At 45.1% G+C, this 27,553-nt stretch overlaps 3 protein-coding genes across 28 annotated transcripts in view; all 3 read right to left on the bottom strand.

The window, feature by feature from the left end:
• Positions 1-188: 188 nt before the first annotated feature.
• PSMC3 (proteasome 26S subunit, ATPase 3) lies at positions 189-8,824 on the bottom strand. 2 transcript variants are annotated; one of them, XM_075502598.1, is made up of 12 exons: positions 8,663-8,824; positions 8,465-8,545; positions 3,932-4,057; positions 3,084-3,188; positions 2,927-2,989; positions 2,334-2,471; positions 2,064-2,207; positions 1,694-1,842; positions 1,095-1,191; positions 801-946; positions 531-612; positions 189-408 (listed from the first exon to the last, which is right to left on the bottom strand). In XM_075502598.1, exons 1-12 carry the CDS (start codon positions 8,687-8,689, stop codon positions 298-300), a joined length of 1,269 nt encoding a protein of 422 aa, XP_075358713.1. In that variant the 5' UTR covers positions 8,690-8,824; the 3' UTR covers positions 189-297. The 2 variants fall into 2 exon arrangements, with proteins under 2 accessions (XP_075358713.1, XP_075358714.1); XM_075502599.1 differs by lacking the exon at positions 8,465-8,545.
• Positions 8,825-9,089: 265 nt separating this feature from the next.
• Positions 9,090-19,182, bottom strand: RAPSN (receptor associated protein of the synapse). 5 transcript variants are annotated; one of them, XM_075502601.1, is made up of 8 exons: positions 18,699-19,182; positions 15,849-16,187; positions 14,404-14,562; positions 13,966-14,064; positions 13,746-13,868; positions 10,999-11,052; positions 10,162-10,361; positions 9,090-9,377 (listed from the first exon to the last, which is right to left on the bottom strand). In XM_075502601.1, exons 1-8 carry the CDS (start codon positions 18,912-18,914, stop codon positions 9,305-9,307), a joined length of 1,263 nt encoding a protein of 420 aa, XP_075358716.1. In that variant the 5' UTR covers positions 18,915-19,182; the 3' UTR covers positions 9,090-9,304. The 5 variants fall into 5 exon arrangements, with proteins under 5 accessions (XP_075358716.1, XP_075358717.1, XP_075358718.1 ...); XM_075502602.1 differs by lacking the exon at positions 10,999-11,052; XM_075502603.1 differs by lacking the exon at positions 14,404-14,562.
• Positions 16,053-27,553, bottom strand: part of CELF1 (CUGBP Elav-like family member 1) — a 69,769-nt gene continuing 58,268 nt past the window's right edge. For 17 of the 21 annotated variants that reach the window (XM_075502595.1, XM_075502580.1, XM_075502579.1 and 14 more), the window contains one exon: positions 23,589-26,602. The gene's annotated coding sequence lies outside the window, so the exon portion shown is untranslated. Of the gene's footprint in view, positions 16,188-21,789; positions 21,962-23,588; positions 26,603-27,553 lie in introns of those variants that run through there. The other 4 variants (XR_012775900.1, XR_012775899.1, XR_012775901.1 and 1 more) reach the window with 4 other exon arrangements.

The following is a 27,553-nucleotide window of genomic DNA, read 5'->3' as shown; positions in this document are numbered from 1 at the left end:
CAAAGTACACTTACTGCAGGTTAACCTGTTGGTCCTCATCCAGAAGTAGCAGAGTGGGATTTAATCCAGTTCTAGCAGGAGGAGGCTCCAAAGGCAGCATAATGGGCACCGTGGACAGGAGGTTCTCACCTTCCCTTTTGCAGATGTAGAACCACCGAGCAAGGGCAACAGCCCCAACACATCATGGATTTGTTTTTAGAGGGAAAAAACGCTTTATTTTTTCCAGACAGAAAGTAAGTGGTACAGTCCAGTCTAGTCCTGTCCTCTGCCAAGGCCACAACCTTGACTGGGCAGAGATCAGGCATAGTACTGCAGATTGGCTTTTTTCTTTGCTTGAACCTCCAGGATTCCTTCCATGTAGTCCTCATGGGTGAGCTCTGTAGCTCCACGGCGGAGGGCAATCATCCCCTGCCCAACAAGACAGTATTTAGGGAGAGCATATGAGCACCATATCAGTTCAAAGTAATTACTCCATGCTAGCTTTCACATCTTTCTCCTATCAGTGCTGGCTGCTGTAGAGCAATACTTACCGCTTCAACACACACAGCCTTGCACTGGGCTCCATTGAAATCATCTGTGCAGCGAGCCAGTTCCTCATAGTTCACATCAGGGCTGATATGAGCGTGAGGGGGGGGGAAAAAAAGTCTGAGAACATGTACCAAATAGAAACACCAAGGTACTGAGCTTCCTTAAAACCCAACAGTGAGCTCTCAACAAAAGAGAGCACCTACCACTCCACAGCCCTGAGGTACCATCATGAGTGACAAACATAGCCCCAGAAGGCCATGCCTCTTCCATACCTGACATTCATTTTGCGTGAATGGATCTGCATAATTCTGGCTCTGGCCTCCTCATTAGGCATCGGGAACTCAATTTTGCGATCTAATCGTCCAGAGCGGAGCAAAGCTGGGTCCAAGATATCAACCCGGTTGGTTGCAGCAATCACCTAAGTAGAAGTAGGGTCATCAGTCTGAGGCACTTGGAGGACAGGCCTCTCCTCCCCAAGGATCCACCAAGCTTCTTCCCTGGACATTGTTTTCTATCCCCTGCGAGAGTGCCCTGGACCTCAGTAGCACTCTCTGCTAGATCCCAACCTTGACTTGTGTGTTGGGCTGGAAACCATCAAGTTGATTAAGCAGCTCCAGCATGGTCCTCTGCACCTCCCGATCACCAGCCTTCTCACTATCAAACCTGAGGAGGAAAAAAGGGTAAAACTATCAGTGTGAGCCTGACTACCCTGCCCCTATGTTTTTAATCATATAAAAAGACAGAAAGACTGCAGTTCACACTCCTTGGCCAAGGTCTTCCAAATTCATCCTTGAAACTGCAGGAAGTCCTACCTTGATGAGGACTGCGACTAGAATAACTCTCAGCAGCAGCTAAGTCTTATTATGTCCTTAGAGCTGAATGGGGCTATTGTTGTCCAGGCCCAAGCAGTAAATGAGGGTAAACACCTCCATGTGCCGGATGCAGTTATCAGAAGACAGTTTTATACAGCAGGAGACCATCAGATAGATCCCAAGACTCATGAACTTCGCTCATGAGCCCAAGAATTGTGGCAACTGCTATCTGTGATTGGCTTTTACACTGTTTCTGAATAGGCCATGCTTTAAGCTAGGCTTCTCTCACATCCACAGGCAAAGAGGGCTGCTAGGCAGCTCCCAAGAGCTTTGCCACGTGGCCTACACCTCACCTTTTAGTGCCAATGGCATCCAGTTCGTCAATAAAGATGATGGAAGGAGCCTTTTCCTTTGCTAGAGCAAAAGCATCGCGTACCAGCTTAGCTCCATCGCCAATGAACATCTGCACAAGTTGTGGACCCGCAAGCTTCAGGAATGTAGCCTGGGAAATGAAAGAGAATCTTATGCCTCGTTTCTCAATAGGGTCAGTTTTGAGTACTACAAGAAGCCCTTAATTAAAACAAGCAAGCAAGCAAACAGACAAGAAAATCCCAGCCTCTGTACCACTAGTTTATATGTATGACCCCTCTCCCCTTGGAGGTGTTCTTATTCTTTTTCAGGTACTATTCCACAGCAGCACACGCTTTCAAAGGATCCTTTTACCTTGGTCTGGGCAGCACATGCTCGAGCTAAAAGTGTCTTCCCTGTTCCTGGAGGCCCGTACATAAGGACTCCTTTGGGCGGCTGTATACCCAAGTTTTCAAATTTCTCCTTATGATTCATTGGCAGGACAATGGCCTCCACGAGCTACAGCAAAAGAAAAATATTAATACATAAACTCATTCTACTCCACAGATCCAGGCTGCCTGCTTTGAGCTGAAGTTCAAAGACTGTTGTCCTCAGTCGGACCAGAAACTAAACATAAAGTATCACCTCTTGGATTTGTTTATCCAGCCCCCCAATGTCACTGTACTGCTCTGTGGGTCTCTCATCCACCTCCATGGCTTTCACCCGTGAATCGTATTCAGTAGGTAGAGTCTCCAGGATCAAGTAAGAGTCTTTGTTCACTCCCTGTAAACACAAGTCCTTTGCTTTTAACAGGCCCTTCAGATAGCAATTAGTAAACACGCAATCAAAGGTGATTCACTAGACCTCAAGGATGCAGGTCAAGCTTTGACACTGGCACTCATCAAAGCACCACAGCTTGGTACAGTGGACAATGCCACAGCTAACCTAGCACATTTTAAAAAGAAGGGGCCCGATTTACTTATGATACAAAAGATTGGGTTTAGGAAGCTTATTAGGTGATATCTAAATTTTCAGCACCTAATTGTATGTATAAAGACACCCCCCAACTACTTTTCTGTACTACAGATATGACTGAACCCATAATATCTTTTTATTAAAATTTTAGTACAGAAATAATCTTGGTGAAATCTGGACAGGTTTGTCTCCTTTCTAAAGGGCCAGACATGTACAATTTTCTGGCCAACATTATATCTAAAAGTCACAACAGCATCACTCACCACTAGGTCTCCAGGCTTCAACTTCTCAGCATCAACCAACCCAATAACAGGCAGGAAATATGTCTGTACGAAAGGAGTCAAAGTAAGCAAAACCAGCCGTACTAGGATAAGGTCCTTTTCAGCACTCCTCACACCTAGCTGGGCACATGGGTCTTACCTGGCGCGTAGAGGTCTTGATCACAGCACACTTGCCCTTTCTCTGGGAATCCAGGTCAATGTTTGCTCCATCCTCCTCCTGGTCATTGGGGTCAACATCCAGCAGCTGAAAACCAGAGTGAGAGATTTCATGATAACGTAACCAGGCTAGCAGGATGACCCCAGGATTAACGCTTCTAAATTACATGCAGTAGGAGAAATAAAACTTCCCAGCATCCATCAGCAGTAGAATCCTGAAAGCATTAAAGCCCTCCTATAAAAATGAATTTCTTCCTTTCCTCATGAAGCAGCACACAATAGCGCATAGAAAAACGCTTTAAAGGCCAGATCAAAGTAGCAGCTAATGACACCGATTTCTCCTCCCATCATGGCAGGTCACCTTAAACCTTAAGTTCATTAAGTTCTAAAACACTAGTACAAACCAATGCCCTTTTTTAAAAGTAGAAAACTATCAGCATTTTTTAGGAGATCAGCAAAATTACTGAATTACAGAAAGAATGTGAGGTAGTAACAGAGCCACTGCTTTTCATTCACTGTCTCACAAGTTTCAGAAAGCACGTACCAAATTTCACACGCCCAAGTCTACGCTAAGTGAGGCTGTGTCACCCTCTGATGGCTATGTTACTTACAGATGAACAGTAGCCAACACCTAAGGAACGACCCAGACAAGAAGTGGACAAGTGATCTGCACTTCCAGGTCACAAACAAAACTAACAGAAAAACCTGAAAGTCCTGGCTCCAGGAGCATCAGTAGTTTGAGAATATGCCATGTCTCAAAGTACTGATGACCTCCTCTGCCCTTCTCCCTCCCACTTCTCACATTGCTGCAGAAGAGTGCACTGCTCTCACCTCAATAACGTTAGAGACAAGGTACGGCAGGGTTTTGTTCACTTTGATCTTCTCACTGTTCTCTTTGATCTTGTCTTTCATGGCCTGAAGCTCATGGGTCACTCTCAGTACTTCACTCTTCATGATCTGGAATCAGGACGCAGAAAGAAGAGACAAGAATAATATTAGAAGACTAAGGCAAGATAAAATTAATCCAGTATTCTGAAAGTAAAACAGTTATAAAAACATAAGTGAGGAAATAGTGGGTATAAAGGGAAACGTAATAGCAAAAGAGGAAAAGCCAGCAAATGAGCCAAAACTGGTTAGGAATCAAGGCTATGCAGTCCATTATGGTTTCCAGCTAATCAATATCCCTAAGTAATTTCTTCCCAGTGTCACTGGATAACGTTAGCCTGATCAATGCACCATGTGACTAGGTCATGTGATATGACCTAGATGAGGCAACTGTGTGGTCTTCCTTTTTAATATATGTGGATACGCAGGTAACTAGATACACACACACGTGCATATCTATATGCATCCATGTACACACACCCATTTTAAAGTTATGTTTTGCTGGGTTTAAAGAAGAATTGTGTGCTGGAACACTGAAGTGATGACATGCAATAGCATAGAAAAACAGCCAGAAAAACCCTAAACTGAAAGTATCACCATAGAGAATCAAAGTAAACTGAAACTATGAATGGGGAATAGCAGAACTGAGGCTTGTGTCTACTAAGAGCAGTAGGACTAGCAGCACCTTTGCAAAGAGATGTACCACCGCTGCTTCCAGTGGAACAAAGAGAAACAGAGGTGCCATTTTTATAAAGCTGTTACATTTGACAAGACCACACGTATCAAGACCTACATCTGAGAAACAAACACATCAGCTGTCTCTATAGGGGAAAAATAATTTTTGTTCTCCTTAAAACAGTCAACACTGGAGTAATATCCAGTACTTGTTCCCCACAAAGATAGCCAGGTCCTGTGGAAAACAATGGAGCGTGGGCTCATAGAACAACTCAGGTTCAGAGGGACCTCAGGGGGTCACTAGTTCAACCTCCTACTCAAAGCAGGGTCAGCCGTGGGCTCTCACTAGGTGGCTCAGGGCTTTGCCCAACTGAATCTTGAAAACTTCCAAGGATGGAGACTATACAATTACTCTGGAACAACTTGTTCCACTGTCTGACTGCCCTCACAGTTACAAGGTCATCTTTATATCCCTGTGGAATCTCTAATTTTTTCAATTTATGACCAGTAATTTATGGTTTGAATTAACCTTAGCCTAGGCTTCAATAAGATATAAAACCTTCCTATAGGAAAAAAAGAAACAAACCAAACGTATATTAGTAGTATGACAGAAAGCTCAAAATCCTACGTCTTTATATAATTTTAACTTTTCTGAGGCTTTTACTGCTACTGTGGTCAACAGCTCAATGTCCGGATGGAGATCAGTGATGAGTGGTGTCCCTCAAGGGTCCGTATTGGGACCAGTACTGTTTAATATCTTCATCAGCGACGTAGAGAGTGGGATCGAGTGCACCCTCAGCAAGTTTGCAGATGACACCAAGCTGAGTGGTGCAGTTGACACGCCAGAAGGACAGGATGCCATCCAGAGGGACCTGGACAAGCTGGAGAAGTGGGCCTGTGTGAACCTCATGAGGTTCAGCAAGGCCAAATGCAGGGTCCTGCACCTGGGTTGAGGCAACTCCTGGTATCAATACAGGCTGGGGGATGAAGGGATTGAGAGCAGCCCTGCTGAGAAGGACTTGGGAGTACTGGTGGGTGAAAAGCTGGACATGAGCCAGCACTGTGTGCTCGCAGCCCAGAAGGCCAACCGTATCCTGGGCTGCATCAAAAGAAGCGTGGCCAGCAGGTCGAGGGAGGTGATTCTGCCCTTCTGCTCTGCTCTGGTGAGACCCCACCTGGAGTACTGCGTCCAGCTCTGGAGCCCTCAGCACAAGAAGGACATGGAGCTGTTGGAGCGGGTCCAGAGGAGGGCCACAAAAATGATCAGAGGGATGGAACACCTCTCCCATGAGGAAAGGCTGAGGCTGAGAGAGTTGGGGTTGTTCAGCCTGGAGAAGAGAAGGGTCCAAGGAGACCTTATTGTGGCCTTTCAGTACGTAAAGGGGGCTTATAAGAAAGATGGGGACAGGCTTATTTAGCAGGGCCTGTTGCGATAGGACAAGGGGTAATGGTTTTAAACTAAAAGAGGGTAGGTTCAGACTAGATATAAGGGAGAGATTTTTTACGATGAGGGTGGTGAAACACTGGAAAAGGTTGCCCAGAGAGGTGGTAGATGCCCCATCCCTGGAAACATTCAAGGTCAGGCTGGACGGGGCTCTGAGCAACCTGATCCAGTTGCAGATGTCCCTGCTTATTGCAGGGGGGTTGGACTAGATGGCCTTTAAAGGTCCCTTCCAACCTGAACTATTCTATGAGTCTACTAACTGTAATGGAAAACATGTATAAGAAAAGAAGTTCTGTACTCACCATTCAACACTAAGTATATCTATACCCAAGGCTAAGGCACCCAATACAGATGTTTCCCAGTGCTGTCTGGCTGACACCCACATACGTTTTCCTCCCTCTCCTGGTTAGTCACACAGTTTGAAAACACACAGTCTGCGATCCCCACTGAAGCGAGTGTAGCACCAAATGGTCTCAGGAGAACTGGTTATACCCGAATTGGCTTACGTGATTCTGTTTAACGGGGAAATCCACTCTTATTTAAAAAACTATCTTGTTAAAACTCTTGATGCCTAAGCATAATACTGAACTGTAACACATTCACAGGACAGAACCATTACAGGAGCCAATATACAATTTGTTACATAAAAATGCTAAAAATTTAGAAATTTGATTTAATAAACACAGTCTGGGAAACACTCAAGGAAAACTGCATGAAAGGAGGGTGCCAATAAACATTTCTGCCACCTCAATTATGATGCTCTTACTATAAAATAGAGAAGGCTGCTTTTACTCCTTACTGTATTCTATAATTTAAAAATAAGACACACATTTATCTTTGCTGTCTTTAAAGAATAGGAAAGTATGTTAACAAGTCCGAATTACTTGTGAAGCCTGTAGCAGTAGGATGAAGTTGCTCTGTAGAATTTATGAAATAATTTATCTCAATATTGCTAACATCAGGCAGTAGAGACAAACTTATACTAAAGTTGTAAGTGCTCTTTTATGTGAAATGGCTCTATCTTGGGACAGGTCTACCCAGGTCTGTCCTACTTAACATCCTTATGAATGAGCTAGACAAGGTGATAGAGTGCACTCTCGTCATGTTTGCAGATGACACCAAATTGGGGGGCACAGACTCTGTGCTCAAGGGCAGGGCTGCCACTCAGAGGGACCTTGGGAGACTGGAGGAATGAATAGGCATACAGAAACCTTACAAAATTCAAGGACAAATGCAAAACCCCGCACCTGGGAAGGAAGAGCACCTTGCAATGACACAGGCTGGCGACTGGCTGGCTGGGGAGCAGCTCTGCGGAAAGAGACCTGGGGGTCTCCGTGGACAATAAATTGAAAACGAGCCAGCAATGTGCCCTGACAGCAAGGGTGGCAAACACCATCCTGAGCTGTACTAACAGAAGTGTAGCTAGTAGATGGAGAAAAGCAATTGGCCCCCTTTACTCAACACTTGTTAGATCCTATCTAGAGCACTCTGTGCAGTTTTGGACCTCCCCATACAGCAAAGACGTTGATAAACTGGACTGAGTTCAGCATAGGGCCACCAAGATGGCCAGGGGGCTGGAGCACAGGCCCTGTGAGAAGTAGCTGAGGGAAGTGGGCTTGTTCAGCTGGAGAAGAGAACTACTGGGGAAGGTATCAAGAAGCCAGAACCCGACACTTCACAGCAGCGCACAGTGGGCGGATGAGACAACAGACAAAGACTGACACAAAAGAGGTTCAGGCTGTATGTAAAGCAAACCTTTATCCTCACGAGGACAGCCAAGCAGTGGCACAGAATGCCCAGAGAAGTGGTGCAATCTCTGTCCTTAGAGGCTTTCGAGATCCAACCGGATAAAGTCCTGAGCAGCCTAGGTTACGGCTGACCCTGCTCTGAGCAGGCTGGACTAGAGATCTTCTGAAGTCCCTTCCAACCTGAATTACCCGATGATCCCACCTCACCCAGGCCATGGAACAGGCTCCCCCCTTCCCCTGTGCCTACGAGAGCTGGGAGGATTGTGTACCTTTAGCTACAGCATCCGAGCTACTAAGGCTCTGCAGAATAACCGTCGCCTCAGCTCCCCCGGGCCCTAGCTCTTTTATTTACTACTTCAGCCCTACGTTCGCGGCTTACTGTTCCTCGGTCTACTAAATCCCGACCGAGTCAACTGCACCGTAGTTTTCATCGCCCTCGGCTCTGCCCTCACGACTGTGCGAAGCCCGCCCCCCCCGAGCACCAGCAGCGCAGCGCTCCCGAGGGCGGCCCCGCCGCAGGCAGACGGCCCGGCCTGGTGCGGCCCGGCCCGGCCCGGCGCGGCCCCGCTCCGCTCCCCGGCCCGCCCGCAGCGGGCGGCCCTTGGCCGCTACCTTGATCTCGCTGTCGAGGAGGCGCGTGCGCTGCACGATCTCCTCCGTGGACATCTTCAGCACCTCCTCGCCGACGCCATCCTGCGGGGGCACACCGGCAGCGTCACCCTCGGCCCGACCCGCGCCTCGCCCCGACCCCGCTGCCCCTCGCCCCGCCACCGCACCCCCGCGCCCGGCGGCGGCCCCCCGGCCCCTCACCTCGGACTCATCCCACACCGACGCCATCTTTCACGCAGCCAGGGAGCGAGCGCACAACGCGGCGGATTCCGGGCGGCAGATTCCGCGCTCCTCGCCGCGGGAGCAGGGCGGGAGGCGGCGGGACAGGCGGCTCGGGGGCCCCGCGCCCCCTCTTCTTCCTCGGCGCCCCGTCGCGGCCCCTGCGGCCCCTCCGCCCAGACAGCGGCCCGACGGATGTGCCGAATCTGCCGGCGGGGGTAGCGATGGGGAAGCCGCCGCGCCGGTCACGTGCCACCGGCCAAATCTGCTGAGTGATGGCCCCGCCGCCATCTTGGTGCGGGGCAGGGGCGGAGCCCGGCGGAGGCGGGAGCGAGCGCTGCTGCCCCCACGGCCCCACCCGTGAGGGGCCGCGGCGCGGGGGCCGGCGGTGGAGGCAGGCGGGGGCAGCGGCAGCGATAGCGTTTATTACAGGCAATCCCCGTACAGAGGAGCGAGGGGGGAGGGATCGGGGCCGGGCTACGCCGAGCCGGCCACGCGGAGAGGAGACCGAGGCCGCCCCCGCCGCCCAGCACAGACCCAGGCCCAGCCTGAAGGGCCCCGGGCGGCGCGGGGGACCCCGCGGCCCCAGCAGTCGTGGCGGCGCAGGCCGAGCCCCACGGGCGGTCAGACGTAGCCGGGCTTCACCGACAAGCGGCGGCAGTTGGGGCAGCCCCGGGTCCCGTTGGTCTGGAGGCACCTGCAAAAGGAGGAGGTCGTTTCGGGGGGGGCTCTACCTCCTGCGGCCGGAGGTTCCCCTAGGGCCGCTCTCACTGCTATTCTATACATTAACCACATAACATAGGAAAAGGCTCCCTCCCGCTTTGAGATTTGATCTCTTTTCCACCCATTGTATGGAGGCGCTTCAGCACTTTCCTCTACAAAAGTAAGTTCCTGTACACCTGGAAACAAATCCACAGAGCTCATCAGGCACCTCTCGCTGCCCAGTAGTTTGCTTCTAATTTTGGTGTCATTGTGAGGCTGAGTTCTGAAAATTAAGAATTTAAAACCAAAGTGTTTTGTTACACTTATGTTTCTTCTAAAAATAAAATGATGGTACAGCTAACTTCTTTCACGGCAGTAGCACAATAACAGAGTGAACACCTTCTTCACCTCAGTGTACCTCTAGGCAAGAAAGTGGGGGGATTCAGGGGAGAAATCCAAACTGTCCCTAGGAGTGAAGAACTGATTCCCCAAGAGGAATCAAATAATCTGTGAACTGGGCTAAGCACCTACAAGGTGAGGACATTGGTGAACAATCATTTAGAGGACAGAAGTAGGAGTGGGATGGCTAAATATTATGGCTAAGTCTCACCCTTCCGGGCTGTGACATTCATGGCACTGCAATGGGATCCTGCAGAGCACAGGTAAGCAGGACAAAGACCTGGGCAACAGCATGCATAGGACTGTCCTGCTCCGGGCATGAACAGCTCTTTCCTATGACTAATGTCATGACAAAGATCTTTAGTACTTCAGCTCATTACTTTAAGTGGAAGAAGTGGGAGCAAGGCAGCGCCTGGAGCTGGTTGTTCTTCTCCCCAATGGACTCTCCGCACATGCCACAGTACAGCTCCATCTCCTCCACACATTCATGGAACTTCACTACATGGTCACGCAATTCTTGCTGCTGACCCTTTGTGCGATAGATCCTTTCACACAGGCAGTGGAGCTTCAGCAGGCCAAGCTGCACATGAAGGGCAGAAACATAAGAAAAGTGAACAACTAAGTGAAGACAGACCAGCAACAGAAGGAGTGGAAACCACTACAGCCCCATCAGCCAGCTAGAAAAACATCAGCACAGAAAGCTGCCCAAGGGATAGGATCAGTCATAAGGACATGTGGTCTCTCAGCACTTCCTGCCATTAACCCTACTTCTCTGTATCACAAAAGGGGACACCAGGTTTGGGGCACTCTGCAGCTTTTTCGTCAAGATGTTTTTCCTGAGCTATCACTGTATTTCACTTCCCTTTGCCTCCAGCCAGCACACAGTTCAGCTGCTACTCAGGGCAATAATATTTTTGAAGACGAGACCCCTAATCCTCTAGCTCTCTGCTTGTTTCATACCCCATTTTTACTGCTTCCCATTCCCCTTTGTTTATCCCACTGTGACTTCTCCCTCACTTTCCAGACTTGCACACTGATGATCATCTGTGCAACTGCCCACAACTAAACACTTCACAACAAAGCAAGTCCCAAGCATCGACTGGTTAATAGGGACATGTTAATAAGCAATAACAACTCTGGATACTTCAATGCTTGGCTTCTCAAGTTGCCTGACAGAAGACTACGACCAGTGCTGAAGAGAAGCTGTAGGATCCTACCTTGTTCCCTAGTCCCTCTGCCAGCTCCTGTGCTTTTTCAATGCTTTCCAGAGCCTGTGAACGGAGAGCATGCATCATCAGTTCTCAGTCTGATGTATCAAAACCAGACTTGTATGAGCGCCCTATGGGAGTTATTAAAAGAAAGAGGTAAAGAGGTACAGAGTAGAATTTGCATAAACAAGCATCACTGCAACTCTGGAGATGCAAGATAGCTGTCTGGCAGATTTCCCTCCCTTCCCAAAAGTTCATCCATAAGAAAAGCTTGGTTTCTGAAGGACCACAGATAATCCAAGAGCTACATTTCTGTTCCAGCCACACAGTGCAAAGTAGGGGTATGATGTTGGCAGAGGCTGGTGTTTCCAAGCCGAGAGAATACAGACTTATTTAAACTCAGTCACACATGCTCATTGGGGTTGGGATGAAGCACAAGCAAAGCAAGCCTTTTCCCCATCCTACCCTACAGGCTCAATAATCGTTGGGCAACTCCAATTTCACTTGTACAAGAGGGGAGGAAAGGGATCAGCACCACCAACACACCCACGCTCTTCCATTTTTTTCCCTGCTGTTCATATATCCACTTTGTCCTACTTACACGTGGTGTGATGTAGGAGTGTACTGCTATATATCTTTCTCAATCTGAAGGAAAGTGTTTAGCATAGCAGCTGTTATACCAAATGAGTCCCTACTTTCCCCTAGATGCCACAGTGTTCCTCACTGTTCTGATCATCAGTCTTTGTTTTCCAGAACTATTGAGATCTGCTTCAGATTTGTCCAAGGGGAAGGAGAGGTCTCCCTTGTGATGCAGTCATTTTCAGGAGGAACATTAAAAAATTTCTACCCTATAATTTGGCATTACTGCTATTCTAGGAGAAGGGGACCAGATGAGATGAAAGAATGTACTTTGAATGCAGAGGAGATGGCATTAGACCCGTGGTGGCAGGAACAGCCTAGGAAAAGGAACTTGTAGAAGAGGGAAGCAGGAACTGAAGGCTAGCAGGTAGAACATAACTGAGAGCTGTGCCTAGGAAGACTGACTGTGTACTGGAAAACCCTGAAATTAATGACCAGGTCTAAGAATCAAAGTGAAGCATGTAGGGTGGGGAAAGAGATGCTGAGAAGTCCAGGGGACAGTTTGTCTTGGACAGGAATATGAGACTGCACAAGAGTTTGGGCAAGCAGGCTGTGACGGCAGCCTGGGAGGATCTGCAATACCATTGACTACATGCAAATGAAAGGAAATGGACTAACTGGCCAAGGAGACTGGGAAGATGGATGAAGCTAGGACAAGAACAGGGAATCTGCAAGTGGAAAGTTAGCAAACTGCTTTATTAGGTAACTGATATTGGGATGAGTAGCATGAGAAATGGAAACTGGGACTGGCAAGTTGAGGAACAGGCTTGGGTGAGTGTTCAGGGCTGTGACATTTGAGGAGGTCACACGTGGGGCAATGGGCATAGGGTCCTTGACCCACCAGGGCAGACTTCCCTCTAATGCGTGGAACAGAATACAAGATTCATCTATTCATTCTCTTCTTTTGTGGGTTTTGGCGAGATTAGGACTCTGTGCAAAGCCTTCACCAGGCCCTCACAGGTGAGAACTGCTTGTGATATCAGAGGGTGGCAATTGCTAGAGGTGGGATCAGTGGATGGTAAGAGTTTGATGAGTGCTCTGAATATTCTGTTATGTAGAGGCCTACCTGTTGTGTCCTGTCCCATTCTTTTGAATATGGGATATGAGGCTGGGAAAGGATTACACTGAGCAAAGTTTTTAAGTCCACAGTTTCTTCTTCCATTGCAAACAAAGTGTTTACTTACTGAGATTGCAAGGTGTATCTCACCCAACTGATTCCCTGCTGTAGGCAACTCAGATGCTGACAGCACCCTGAACTTGTCTTTTCTGACAGACACATGCTTGATTTCCTAATATCTGGGATGCTTCATTTGAGCTAAAATTCTTTGTGTCTCTTATGAGTTATAAGAGTGAATCTTCATCATACCTACACCCAAACCAGCATCCTGATGTGGCACTGTGCAGGCGTTCCAGATTGTCCAGCACTAGTTCAAGGCTAACCTTTGAGCATCTCATTCTGCAGCCCAGTAATGTTCCTGCAGTGCAATCTGCATCCAGGGCAATCTGGATTTTAACACATATACACTGCTTAAGCATTTTCAAAATAAGTAATGTCGCCCCCTTGTACTGTATTGACTGTTTGTCTATTCCCAAATAATTTTCTGCTCTCATTTATCTGTTTCACATCACAGTTTATATAACTTCAAAGTTTCTCTAGGAATTTGATGCCGCGTTTGTCTGCAAAGCACACGGTGGAGCTGTAGAGCTGTCTAAATATCATCACTATCACAACAACGAGCTTAGTCATATAGCTAAAAAGTAGGCAGTGGAATCTGTTTCAGAGCATAAGCATAAGCTGATTGCCTACAATGGCAGGAGTAGGCTTCCTTCCCTCAGTGCTGGTTTCTCAGTGTAGTGCTTAAAGTCATCAGGATTGACTAATGAGACAATTCTGTAAGTTAACAGTCTGAGTCAGAATGGATGTTCATACTGTTAGGAACAAATTCCTGGCTGAGAGGGACCATTCGGAGAAATGTAACTGTACAAGCAACAGACCCTGTTTGTAGAACCAAGGGGTACAGGTCTCTACTGCACTTTGATGGGCATACAGTTCAGAATAAGACTGTATGCACTAATCTTGTCTAACAAACTTCTGTAGAAACAAGTTTGTAACTGACCTTGTCCAGCTCCTTCTGGATCATCCAGCACTTAGTCACTCCTAGCAGCACCTGGATCAGGCCCAGACGGTTTCCAATCTCTGTCATGATGCTCATGGAGGAATCATACCGAGGAAAGGCTGTCTGCAGAAGCAGGGAGGAAAACACATGTTTTGCTATGGCCTGCTATTCACACTGTCTTGCTATCCCCTCTGTCCTTCCTGGCAGGAAAGAGCTGTACCTGCACATCTTTGCGACTGCGATGGATATCTGCAAAGCACAGCAGACACAGTGCTTGCAGAGGCCGGTCACCATGCTGCAGGGCAATCTTCATGGACTCCTGAAAGAAATTGTCTTTGGTCAGTAAAAGCTTGTTCCTGGTTCAAAACAGCAGGGCTGGGAATGTGCACTCCAGCCACTGAAAGGTCAGCTCCAAAGAAGTGGCACAATCTTTTTAAAGCAAGTAAAGTCTTGTTCACACGTTCCCAACCAAGGGCCATTCATAGACCCAAACTTTTGAGGCCCCCTGGGCTACTGAACCACAGCTCTAAGACTGGGAGGCAGCAGGAACATCTAGAGTCAAGTGTGAATGCCATGGTGTCTGTCGTCCTCCCAGTCCTGTGGGCAAGATCCCCTTGCAGAGACCTCTGACAGCTCTGCATCTGCCTGCACCCTATACCTCACAGCAGTCCATAGCATCTGCCAAGCGCCCCAACTTCCGATAGGCCACTGCCATGTGATACTGGCTCATTGCACGGTACTTCAAGCTCCAGCCCTTTCCATAATCATTCACCAGCTCAGCTGCTTTACATGGGAAGAACAAGGCTTTCTCATAGTCCTGTAAGGCAGACAAGCAGACAGACAGCAGTTACAGCAAAAATAAAGAAAAAATAAAAGAAAAAAAAGAAAGCAACCATTTTTTGTTTACTAACACTGCAACAGCTAGCAGATTTCTGTACACCTTTCAACTCCTGCTGCTCCTCTTCCACATGCTGTATTTCACTAGATGTTTTCACTAGATATCAAACTGTGGTAGGTGGAATTGCCATATACTGAATTTGTACTACTCCCTGGGTTCAGGACACTGGGGCAATGACACAGCAAATGAATTTTATATAATATGCCATCAGCTTTACTCTGCAAGAACCATTTACCCTCCTCTGTAACCAAAGGCTGAAAACTTTCTCTGCTCTTACATCATCTCTGCTTTCAGCATCTACATGGAGCCCTCATGTTCTCCATATGGTGAGTCAGGATCTCCAAGAGGCTGGTCATCCATCATTGCAGGAAACAGGAACAAAGAATCATGGCCTCACCAAATCCACAATAAGTAATAACATATTTTCATTTTTAAACATCTTTCTGCATTAAAAGCATTTTAGAAATAAATCTTATTTTACAGTAAGTATGTAAAACTATTATCTAAATATCTAAAACCATTCTCAAGTAAGTTACATGAGACTGCAGAAATGAAAGTCCTCGTATTTTTTAATTCTCCAAGATGCACAAAGGAAACCACAACTTTTAAAATTTCCTTTCTCCCTTCTTATTTCATACCTTAAAAGTATCCAGCACAATGTTCTTTTCTTTATTCTTGGTATTGTGAGGGAAGTTTACTGACAGTTTTCAACACTTCATTTGGCGAGTCTTCCATTAGCGACAAAAATCAAGACTTTGTGAGGAAAACCCATTTGTTGCTGTTTGTAATGGAAGTTAGAACTGGCAAATCACCCCCATCCTCAGTTCCTGCCTGGTTTTGCTCATATAAATAGCTATTTGCCTGCGATAGTGGTAGAAATAGAGAATCCATGAGTTCTGGCTGCCAGCCCTGTGTGCAGACAGTACCTCCTCTGATGTGATCTTCTTTGAAGCTAAGTTTGATCTTTTCAACACACAGGAATATTCACAGCTGCTTCTGCTGTGCTATATAAACATTACACTAATCCTCCCATCCTTACTGTGAAGGAGAGTACTCGATGAATTTACAAAGAAAAGATTTTAGCTTACAACGCTCTCTCAGTACTTCACTTTCTATAGCAAAGAAATAAGCTGAAATTCACACCATTTCCAATTCTTTCCTGAATCCATGAGACAATCACCCTTCCGTCCCTTATGTTACCGCACCTTTATCTGGGCATAGAAGTTCCCGAGGCTGCAGCAGACTCGACACTCCAGCATCTTGTCATCGTTGTTGTGTGCGTAGCGTAAAGCTTTCTCAAAGCACTCCAAAGCCTTCTGGAAAATGCTGAGGCCCAAGAACGCATTGCCCATGCTGAGGCTCACCTGGCCATTCAGCTGCAGGCTCACAGTGGTACCCTGCATGTTCAGGCACGTCTTACAGTAAGAGATTGTTTTCTGGAATTCACAGAGTTTCTCATTGCTGCGAGCCAGGTTTAGGTAGCTCTCTGTAAGGTAATCCGGGTCTTCCAGCTCCCGTGCTGTGTCAATCTGTACCACTGCAAACTTTAAGTAGAAAAGACAGTGTTTATAAAAGTGTGTAGTTTATTTAAATACAGCTCAAACACCCACAGAGTAGCACCCTGTACTGGAGAAGTGGCTCATCTCTGAGCAGGGCAGAGAAGTCCAGCAGCACAGACTGAGAAGCATCATAGACACTGAGCAGTTATCTGGTGGTTTAAAAGGCCTATAAGCAGTCTGAAGAAACTTCTCCCTCTCTCCATACAGTCTCTGGGGCAAGGAAGATGAACTAGTGGAAAAAAGCTGTAAATGGCCCTAAAAAGAAGCAGGTGAAGCAGGAAACATTTGACAAGTTTTCTTTCACTCAGTTTAATTTATTCCACTTTCTCTGGAATTCTTAAGATATTAAAGTACTCTATTAATAAAGGAAAGTAAGCAAGCTACTTCTTTCATCAATTTTTTACTAACAAATTGCAGTCTTGACAGATTTGGTTCTATAACCTTCAGGATTCATTGCATACAGTTCTCTTACATGATTTGAAATCTCTTTCTTTTAGACTGCAAACTCTTCTGAGCAGTGACTCTTTTGTGTTTTGTGATGAACCAAGCACACTGCTGGCTTGAATTAATACCAGTAGCAAAGGTAAATTTTTAGCAATTTTCTCAGTATGTGTTTTCATTAGAGATTATCAGCTAGGTTTATAGATAACAATTCCCAAGGGCACCAATTACTTCCTTTTTGTATAGTGGCAACACATAATAATTTAAGCTACTACAACATTTTACATTCTTCACAAAATAAAAAAAAAAAAACAAAACCAACAACCAACCATAAATTGCATATGTTTGGATATATATGTTCTCAGTTTCCTTAGCATTAGGAAAGCTGCTGTGTGGACCCAGTAACGTGCATTAGCTCATGCTTCCCCACATTCCCTTACCTTTGTACAAGTTCTTCATTATTTCCTGATTGCCACAGCCTCTTTCCTTGGTGTGAAGTAATTTTTCTCTCCAAAAGAGGTTGAGCATCATAACCCTTCTTAAATCACAGTTAATTTCATGCCTTGAATTCTGACCCCTTTTCTCCCGGCACTTCCTCTCTCAGTGGTTTATTGCTAAAGTTCTCCTTCCTCTATCTTTGATCACTCGGAGTGTAAAATCTTCAGTTTGACTGAAGCCATATTTCCTTCCTAATACTGGGAAGAACTAAAATTCTCCTACTCTGATCCCACTTTCTGTTCTCTTCTCAGGTAACAAATTAAGGTTCAGGTATACTGAGCCCACTCCTTTGCCTGTTTCTTATTTTCCGTGAAGCATTCAGTATTTCCTTCAGGTAGCCACATCTTACCTTTTTTGCTTCTCTCTTCCCTAATCAGTCTGTTGTTTCTGCCTAATTCCACATCATTTATCAGAACTGTTTTTCTTCAAATGTTTTCCAAGTGTATTAATACCTCTCTTTTCTTCTTCATCCTAAGTATTTGGCTTTAAGATAGGGCTTTAACATGTGCATGGGTTTACTAGCAAGATGTGCCCCTCCCATTCTAAACAGAGCTACCAAAAACTTTTCAATGAGATGTGGGCACCCCCTTCATGTTTTGTGCTAAATGCTAAATGATTACCAGTCTAGTAAAAGGCAACCAAAAACATCAGGACAAGAATATCAAGGCCCTTTAGCAAGACCCTATTTCAGGCTGGGATAGTTTCTTAAGACTATTACAACATCGTCTTGCCTTGTCTTTCAGATTCCTGAGTCACCCTCCCAAACACTGCCTGGTGCTCTCTGTATACATCCTGTTACTTCTCAGATCCATACATCAGCTTCTTTTTGTTCATTTAATCAAACATGTTTATCCTCATGCTCTTGAAATGTAACTTCAGCTTCTTTTTACCACTCTTCCATCAAGCCCCATATCCTTCTTTCTTCTATGCTGTCCTGACAACTGGGAGTCCCTCTCTGACCTCAACTGGCAGACCCCTCCTGGAACATCTCTCAACCCCTCTGCCAAAAAAGCATCCTCTTTCCCCTCTTAATCAGCCCCCTTGCAAACAAATAATTGCAATAGAAACCAGTGTAAGATCTGTATTAGATATCAAACAGCAGTTGAACAACAAGATAACAGACATGTCTCCACAAGACTACTGCTTATTCTACAGAATCCACTTGGAGATCTCTCTTTACACAGACGTACACACTGTCAACAGCTTTAAGTGGAGCAAAGGCCCTGTTTTCATACCTTTTTCTGAAGCCTGATAACATGGTGTGCCTGTATGTGGGGAATAAATCAAGAAAGGTCCCCATGATTAATTGGAGAACCTCAATAACCTGGGAATCCTGAGGGACCAGACCCAATGAAAAGTAGTATTCTGTGTATCTTGTGGGCTGGAGCTATTTATTGGTGATGACAGCAGTGATTACAGCAGCCCACAATACGCACTCAATAGCTGGTATGTTCTACTATATACAAAATAAACCCCCCGATTTCAGATTCTAATCTCCAGCCACTCTCCGTAGTGGGTGCGACACAATGGCATGCATTCATCTCCAGTTTGCCTTACCTTCAGCATATCTTTGTATCTGCCCATCTCTGCATGAGCAGTGATGAGGCAACCCAAAACCCGAAACCTGCCAGCAGGATCCGCAGACTTCTCCAAAACCCTCATCCAGACTCGCAGGGCCTTTTCGGTCTGATTAGACTGGTAAAGATGGAGTCCTTTCTCTATCTGTTGCTTTGTCTGGTCCTGACCCATCTCCCATGCATTAAAAAGCCTCATACACTAACCTCTAAGGACAGCAAAAAGGAAGTGCATAGAAGAAAACACAACATAAAATGCCCTAATAGAGGAGGGCGGGTTGTGTGCTCAGAAAGCTTGGAGCCATAAAAGCCCAGCCATGTCAGGGGGCTGGAGTTGTGGTAGGCAACAGCAAGAAGTGGTTGCTCAGCACTGAAGGTAGAATCCCAAATCCACTAGGCAAACATCTTGCTCGCTAGGACTCCATCAGTGCATTTGCCTCTCCAGTCCCATAAACAAAGAGGAAAAGCACAACAGGGAGAGAAAGGGAAAAATCTCAAGCGACAGGAGTGAAACTCAATCTGAGCAGCCAGTGCTGGTCTCCTCTCCATTGGCTACAGCTGCGCCTGCCAGTCCGGCTCACATGGCTCCCAGGAATGCTAGGCAGGCTCCCCAGCTCCAAGGTCACAGCGTGCCAACTGCCCACCCTGCCTGCCACTATGCAGCTTATAAATACCCCAGGGAGAGACAATCAACTGCAGTCACAGAGATGTCTCAGTTGTCTCTGTCTTCTCTCTCTGGCCATCCCCTTTTACAAGCACTGGTCGTGGTGGGCTAGCTTGGGAGGTAGCAGCCTCAGCTAGGATAGCGGCTTTAGGAACAATACATGCCTTAAAAAGTAAGATATGAACTAGAAGGCTCCAGCATGTACACCTGTGCAGTATTATACTTGCAACAATGCGCCTGATACTTTCCCAGGCACAAAATTCAGCCTCCCTTTTGAGGACCTCAGCTGGCAATATGGACTGTTTCTGTGGACAAAGGTCAGCTCTGTCACAAACTTGCTGCAAATATGGCACTGACTTCTTAATTTCAGGGACAATAAGAAGCTAAGCATCCTGAAAAACTTTGTTCATGACTGACTGTTGCTCACTGCCATGGGATACGCGTGACAGTCCTCCAAGAATTTTCAACAGAAGTTGTCAAAGGCACTGATGAAGTTCTGCACCCAGAACTTGCTGATCTTTTATGATGAATGACAATAATGACCCAAAGCAACAGATTTCTGCACCTTCTGATTGCATAAGAGGATTGTTAGCCCAATTAGAAGATAGCTTTAACTCTTCTACACACCTTTGAAAGAGTAAAAGTTAGGCTGGTTCCTCTAGGAGTCAAGTTTCTTACCCCCATTGATGTGCTACACTTTTAATGAGCCCAGTCTTGGTTATCTATAGATTTACTCGGTCCTTCATAAGAAGAGATACCAAACTTGGCGGGGCAGGGGGATGCCTCAGGGAAGTCTAATGTTTTTCAGATACAGAAGTCCCAGATACCTGTTTTGGGATCCTTTTACAGGCCAAAGAGAAAAGGCAATTCAGTGTTTTCATAACAGACCCACATGCAGAAGCAGGCATGTGTCCAGCTGCCTCCCTGCTTCTATGTGAATTTGGTGGCAGCTCTTCCCCAAGCAAAGGCAAATACCAACAGAATCTTCTCACAGGCCACCAGCTGGACCATCCTGGCTTGTGTCATGGCTGCCTAAGGAAACACAAACCCAAGGGAGCCTTCCTGAGGTAATATCCCTAAGGAAAGCAGGACATAAAAGAATAAGGAACCACAGCCTACCCAGAGGCTTTACATCATAGCAGTCATGATCTTAAGAGATTCCATCCATACCTTTATCCAAAATTTCCTCAGAAAAAAGTATTTTAAAAAAGAAAAGCATTTTAAATGGTAGAAAAGTCTTGCTACAATCAGACTGATTCTCTTTTGGGAGCTTATATACTCCATGATAATTTGCATTATTTAATTTAGCATTGTTTTTCAGAGCGGTAACGTACTAGATGATGTTTCAGCATAGACTCTGTGTACTCTCAAACTTTAGAAGCAGAAACTGTGGAAAAATCTACAGAAGGCTAAAGAAAAGTAATGCTGAGGCACAGCTGGCTAATGTGCAAAAATCAGTTCAGCAGCACTATTAACATTATTATCTAGGTACTTTATAGATTTTAGGGCTTCCATAAAAGTCTGATTCGGAATTAAAAAAAAGTCTCTCCTCCCTGCAGTAATTCTTGTATCTCTTTCTGGAGGTGGGTGGTGGGATGGACACAGTATGCAGAAGACTGATCCCCGTAAAAAGTACCGGTAATGGTGAGGCCATCAGATTTCTGGACTTGGAGAAGTTAGGAGGCCAGGGACAGCAACCATTGGAGTCTGCTACATAAAAGAATCAAGCCAGGACTGAAGAAGGGGGAGAACAGAAGTCACATCATTCTTTGCTGGAGCAGACTACTTTGCAAAATTAACCTTCCACAAGTAACCTGCCTGTAACTCAGACTCATCCTGATCCTTTTGGACCACTTCACCAAAGCACTGCTCCCCTCAATATTCAATCTCATATCCCACAACGAATAGGCAAAGTGAGAAGAGGACGCCTTGCAGACTGACAAAACCCATCTAACAGGAGGGAAATGATCTGTCCTGCATTTTGTTGATCACACTGTACTTCCTTGCTTTTGAGTTCTCCAATGAAACAGTGTCTTAGTCTCTTAAGAATCAATTCACAACTCACCCACCTAGATAAAAACTTATCCTAGTAAAATAAGGGCTAGAACCATCAAGCTCAAATTGGTCATTTTCAAAAAACAGAAACATACTCTGATATGGAACATACTACTTTGAGCCCAATGCAGCTGCCTAAATAAGGAGGGATAAATGGGTAGAATCATCAAGACACTGACTACCTGTGCTGCTTTGAGAAAGTAATGGCAGAGTGATCATCTGTGGCTCAAGATAGCTCTAGTTTGTACAAGATTGAAGTATGGCTTCTACAGTAAACGATCCACAGTTTCTTCTCAGGAACTGCAAAGAAGTAAGCCTGCAAGGTGCATGGAAACACCGAATCAGGGAATCTCACCTGTCATGCAGTGGAGCTATACGCAGTGTAGCTAATCACGTAGTCACTTCTTCAAAGTGACCACACTGAGCTGCTTGTCCTCCTCCCCATTGCTCTTCATAATGTATCCCCGGTGACTCCTGGCCATATGAAGACAGCAGAACATGGCTGGTAAAGTCAGGAAGATTGGAGACTGGAGTCAAAACAAGTAGTGAAAGGTGGAGGTGGATGTGAGAGGAAAAAAAAATTCTCCTAAAACATTCAACATCAGGACTTAATCTACAGGTTTGTGTATTTCCTATTGATGTTGATAAATACAACAAGTCATGTGAAATGCTGATTATTTTCAGAGATTCATACAGTGGCTCTTATTTGTAGTTTAATTGTCTACTGATTGGTGGTGGCCTTTTAAATTAATGAAAAAAACCTTCAAAAAATAAAAAAGCCACCTACCCAGAGGGATCTAGTATCAGTTCTGTAAGATGCAACTCACAGAGCTTTGATTGTGTAAGATGAGGATAGCCAACTTTTTGCACAAGCAGGAATCTTCTGTCCTGCCTAAACAAACCCTTTTCCTGATTCAATTGTTTCTCTCCATCCTTCACGTCAGACATATCTGAACTGAAATCTCTCCAGCCTCCCTTCTCAACAGCTGCAAATTAACTGCAGGGATCCCAGCATACTCTGCAACAGGTGGCTCAGCGCCTCGCTTTGCAATTGGTGCACTGCAGGGAAAGGAATGCTGCACTGAATCCTGATGCTTGCAAGTGCTCTCAGATTTACAGTCATGTAGGAAGTAACAGGGTGAAACAGAGTATGCCAGATAACAGAGGAAAAGGACAGAGAGGAGAAACATAGCTGCCCTGAAAACGCTTGCAGTCTCTGAGATGCAAGACAGCAGAAGGAAGGAGTAACATTACTGAATTTTAGGAGCTTTCAGAAATGTGGCAAAGTCATGGCCATTGTGGTACTTTCCTTCTGAGAGAGGCAATACTGATGTCAAACTCGTGGCAAGTTTCTAAACGAATTATACTTCACCTACACAAAATACTTATTTTTTTACAACTCATTTTATTTCAAATTATTAACTTATCTTAGTTCTAAAAGCAAAGCCGGTAACTTTTGCTTATCGCAAAATCTGAGCTACTACGTAATCCCAACCCATTTGGAGTTTCCCTGTGTAGTGTTTCCAGGACCAGGGGCACTGGGGACTGCAGATACCTTCATGTTGCAGAACCAGGATAGGTTCAGCAAGCTTGGCCGTGTTCCTGGAAAGGGTAAGGAGGCAGTGGCGGGCATGGGGCTCGTAGGAGTAGCATGAGCTGGTGCCTATCTAATCCCACACACCACCGTGCACATGTGCTGTTCCTATATAGCTGAAGCCTTGTGATATGCTGAAGTTATTTAGCCTCTCAAACACCATGAAGCACAGTGGACGGACAGGCAAGTGGCTACGCAGCACCAATTCTGTGAGGCTGGATATGCCTACACCTCACTCCCCAGTGTATCACATACTTACGTTATCCCAGATTCTCAGCTTTTCCGTATCTAATGTCAAGGGGACTTGACTGCCAAATGATACAAAATGGAGGCTAAACAACCAAAAAAACCTCTTCCATTTCTACTCAAAGTAGCTCATCTACATAGAGGTAAACACCCAGGGCTATATTGCACATCCAGAACAAGTGGTATTGGGCCATGAAAATTTTTGTGGCTCACAGCTAAGAAACTGGAAGATAGTTCTCTCATCTCTCTCCTCATCTTCCCACACTTGGACCCAAAAAGAACCTCAAGTTTAAGACACAAATACAACACACAAGGACTCTTCTCAAACAGTTTAATAGCAAATAAACAAAGGAAGGTACCACACTTGGCATATACAAAATGACTTGTTGTCGGTGTGTCTGTGCAATTAAAACAGCTTTAAGTTGCCCTTTGGGACAAAAAGAAAAAAAAAAAAAACAAAACACACACACAAAAGGAAGAAAATTCCTTTAACACATACTCGCTCGTTCCAAACTTGTAACAAATCTTTTCATTTTTAAATCCACTACACAAACTCTGCGATCAGATCAGAAAAGCAACACGTGCTCCTCTGCTTTTTAAACCATTAAAGTAAAATCCGTAATTCTCTACAGAGTACAACACAATTTCACACAAAAAGACATTTTGTTTTGCAAATCAAAACAAGAAAAAAAAGGAACAGCTCAAACAAGGTAAAGAAAAGCATTTCTACGACTGAACCACGACTTCGAGTTGATTAAATCCCGTTACTGCAGAACAGACTCTACATTTGGTCATAGTGGCAATTTGTTTTCTCGTCACATTGTGAATCACTTTACATTGTTTTCTAGTAGAAAAGGCAAAAAACTGTACAAAACCCCTAGTGTTAAATACAATGTTTGTACCAATAAAAAAGCCCACAGGTTTGTCTCCAAAATGTAAATTTTCTTTTTAAATTATTCACAAAAAGCAGCCAAAAATCGGAAAGGCAGCTGCTGCTCCACTGTCTCAAATCCATTAAAACCACCACAGAACAATTAAAACAACCAAAGGAAGAAAAGGAAAGAAGAAAATAAAGAAACATCCAATGTTTGGCATTTTGGTTTTCTTCAGATATTTTTCCACAGGTTTCCCCAAAGTTCCTTATGGAACCAAATGCATGTACAGAAACGTATTGGCAGTTACTCAATACACTGCAGGGTATCAGTGCCCCCCACTGACACACAGCCCTGTGCATTCAGACTGTGGGACTAACAGCAGCCAGCCCACAACCCTACCTCCCAAACAAGTAAGTCTCTATCCTTTTTTCATCCAGCTTCACACTTCACTCCCAGATATATGTACCATATCCAAACATGTTCTGTCTTATAAGCAGATTAAAGACTGTCTACACAAGTCTAGCCATATCTATTGAGAATATAGTATCCTCAGCCAACTCAGGAGTAGGATAGAAAAAAACCCTTTTGCATCTTTGCATTATCCGAATTAAACACGATTTGTTTTCTCAGCAAAACCCCTTCTCCTGGGATTTCATTTCACATTATTTTCTACCATTAAGATACCTACACTAGCTTGCTTCTCCTTCTGACTGAAACTTCATCACAGCACACACTCTTCAGGTGCCTTCATCTAGAAGCTACGTCCCAGTTTCTACCTGTGCAGATGGTATGTAGGGTAGGGGGAAGCCTGCTACCCAGAAAGCAGTAACCTGTTCTAGTTCATACTGCAAGCCAGAAAAACTGCTTAGCTCATTACCCAATTAAAAACTAAACAAAAACTAAAAAATCTCCGTAGAGATTCCCCAGCTAAGGCCCTTGAGAAGAGAGCTGGGGATGGTACCCTGTTCAGGTAACAGCTTCAGAGGCTGTTGTATTGTGCTTGTCACTTGGGAAAAGAGCCAGCAGTTGCAGGACCAGGTTTACAAATGCTTTCTCTGGGATATTTCAAACACTTTATATCAAGAGCTAACCTAGATCCTTCCAGGATCCTGCCACCAAGGTCTGACTGATGGTATTAAACTGGGGCTGGACTTCACAAAAACATGCCCTGAATTATACAAAATGCTCATACAGAGTGTTTCAAAGGAACCCTAGCTTCAGATAACTTTAGAAACAGAAATACTGTGAAGTTCCCCTACCTTCCTACTCCCCAGCTGTCCCCTTCCACCGAAACTTCCATCACAGGAACAGTACAACCAAGCCCCCTGGGAGCCTCAGACAGCACTGGAGATGGAACAAGGTCCAGGTGCTCTGTCAGGCAGACAGTCTAAGTGCACAGGTAGATGCCCTCAGGTGGCTTCTGATCAGATATTTGTCATACCAAAAACACCAATTTAAAGGATACCTTTGAAACCCATTAAATTGCTCAGTTTTTGCACAAACTATAGAAAACAGAGAGGTGAAGGTGATATATACGAGGTGTGAAGAAAACAGCAGGAAACATGCAATACATTTCTGGGCACTATCTTAGTTTGAAAGATTAAAACAAAAACATCACATTTTGCTGAGGAGATTGTAGTTACAAAAAAACTAAGCATGCTGGGGCTTAACAAAACACAACATCAACTTTGATCAAATTTTCACTGCAGACTGATAATCACACAGGGAAGCAGGGGAAAAAATAAAAATAAAAATAATAATTAAAAAAAAAAATCAATAAATGCCAGGGCAAAAAATGTAGCTACAATCAGAAGAAAATGTAGTTCAAGTGTTTTCTGCTGATGCCACTCAAGTCACAAGTTTGAACTCATAGAAACACATGCTGTCTCCTCAAGCACAGAAACCAGATCAGCAAAATGTGACTAGGAAGTCTCCTGAAAGATTGAGTCACACCATATAATTGACTTTTTCTTCGAAACTGTGTTTTTAAAACTAAGCACACAGAAAAAACTAAGCCTAGAAAGTGATTGGCTGTATGTTCACAGAAATACAAATACTCCACAAGGTATGCTAGCAAGGCTGCTCTGAAGACAATTACAAAGAATCAGATTCACAAAATCAAGTGGTTATCTTACGAAGGTCTAGAAAAATAGAAATTCTTTTATATTCAAATGCAAGTTTAAATATTCCCCTTCAGCAGTCTTTCTAGCAAAACCAATTTGGCAGCACAAAAAAAAAAAAAAAAAAAAAAACAACAAACAAACCAAAAACAAAAAACCAAACCCAAAGAAAGAAACAAACGTAATAAAAATACACATCAGCATCAAAGGTCAACACAAGGTCAAAGGTGAGAGTTCAAGCATCAGAGAAGCTGAAGAGACAAGGATTTGGACGATGTACTTGAACGCCACATCGACATGCTTTAGGCACAACGATGAACAAACGGCAGGAATCTAGAAAAAAAACAAACCAGAAAGAGGGAGACCCACTGAGTTACACAGAGCAGTACATCCAAACACGGAGAGAGAGAACAAGAATGGGCACTGTACAATGAGATCTCCTGGGGAAGGGAGTGGACAGGGAAGGGCAGCACATGCCAACGATGGACAAGTAAAAGTTGAAGTACATGAAGGACACCAAGTAAACATCAAACTGCCAGAAACCAAATGGAAGCAGAGGCCTGGATTTCCCTCTCAACACCCAGTCTGTGGAGCACTCCACAGCCTCACGACACATTGAGTAGCATGCATTCACCTTGCCCTGTGCCCAGTGTCTCCACTAGCTGTTTAGCAGAAGAACAGAGCAAGCTCCCTCCCCAGGAGACCGACTCCAAAAAATATGGCTCCAGGGCTAACATTTGCCCACAGAGACTAAGACCATGAGAGACAAGACAGAGGACACAAGGGATTCACAGGTGGTTTGATGGCTGAGACTTTTGTTGCATCCTAACATGGGAAGTTCTTAGGCAGTGGTAGCCCAGGAAATCCACGTTCTTTCCTTCAGCTACAGTCCCTTCTCATTCCCTAGGAGCCCATGAAACAGGGTGGGTTATTTGGAATGGGGCGGGGGGGGGGGGGGAGGATTATACAAGACAAATAAGTGGAACCAAAAACTCCACACATTAGAGAAGAATTCTTTAAGACTTGACTGCGAGTTAAGACTTGTCCTAGCTGAGCACTTTTCATACCATTAGACCTGCACAGGGATTTTCCTTTCCTGGCCTTTTACATAAACAGCCCCCAGCTCCCTGGCTTCATGAGGAGGGGATTCTGGGCTCTGAGAAGCTCTACAGTCACTGTTGCCAGTTTGATGAGTAGAAAAAAAAAAAAAAGTGTTTCCTGAAGTTTTCTTGAAGAGTTTATAAATAACATAATTCTTATATTAAGCAATATAAATACCTTGTT

This window comes from Mycteria americana, chromosome 5, assembly GCF_035582795.1.
Source record: "Mycteria americana isolate JAX WOST 10 ecotype Jacksonville Zoo and Gardens chromosome 5, USCA_MyAme_1.0, whole genome shotgun sequence".
NCBI lineage: Eukaryota > Metazoa > Chordata > Aves > Ciconiiformes > Ciconiidae > Mycteria > Mycteria americana.
This window is presented reverse-complemented; position numbering and strand designations above follow the sequence as displayed.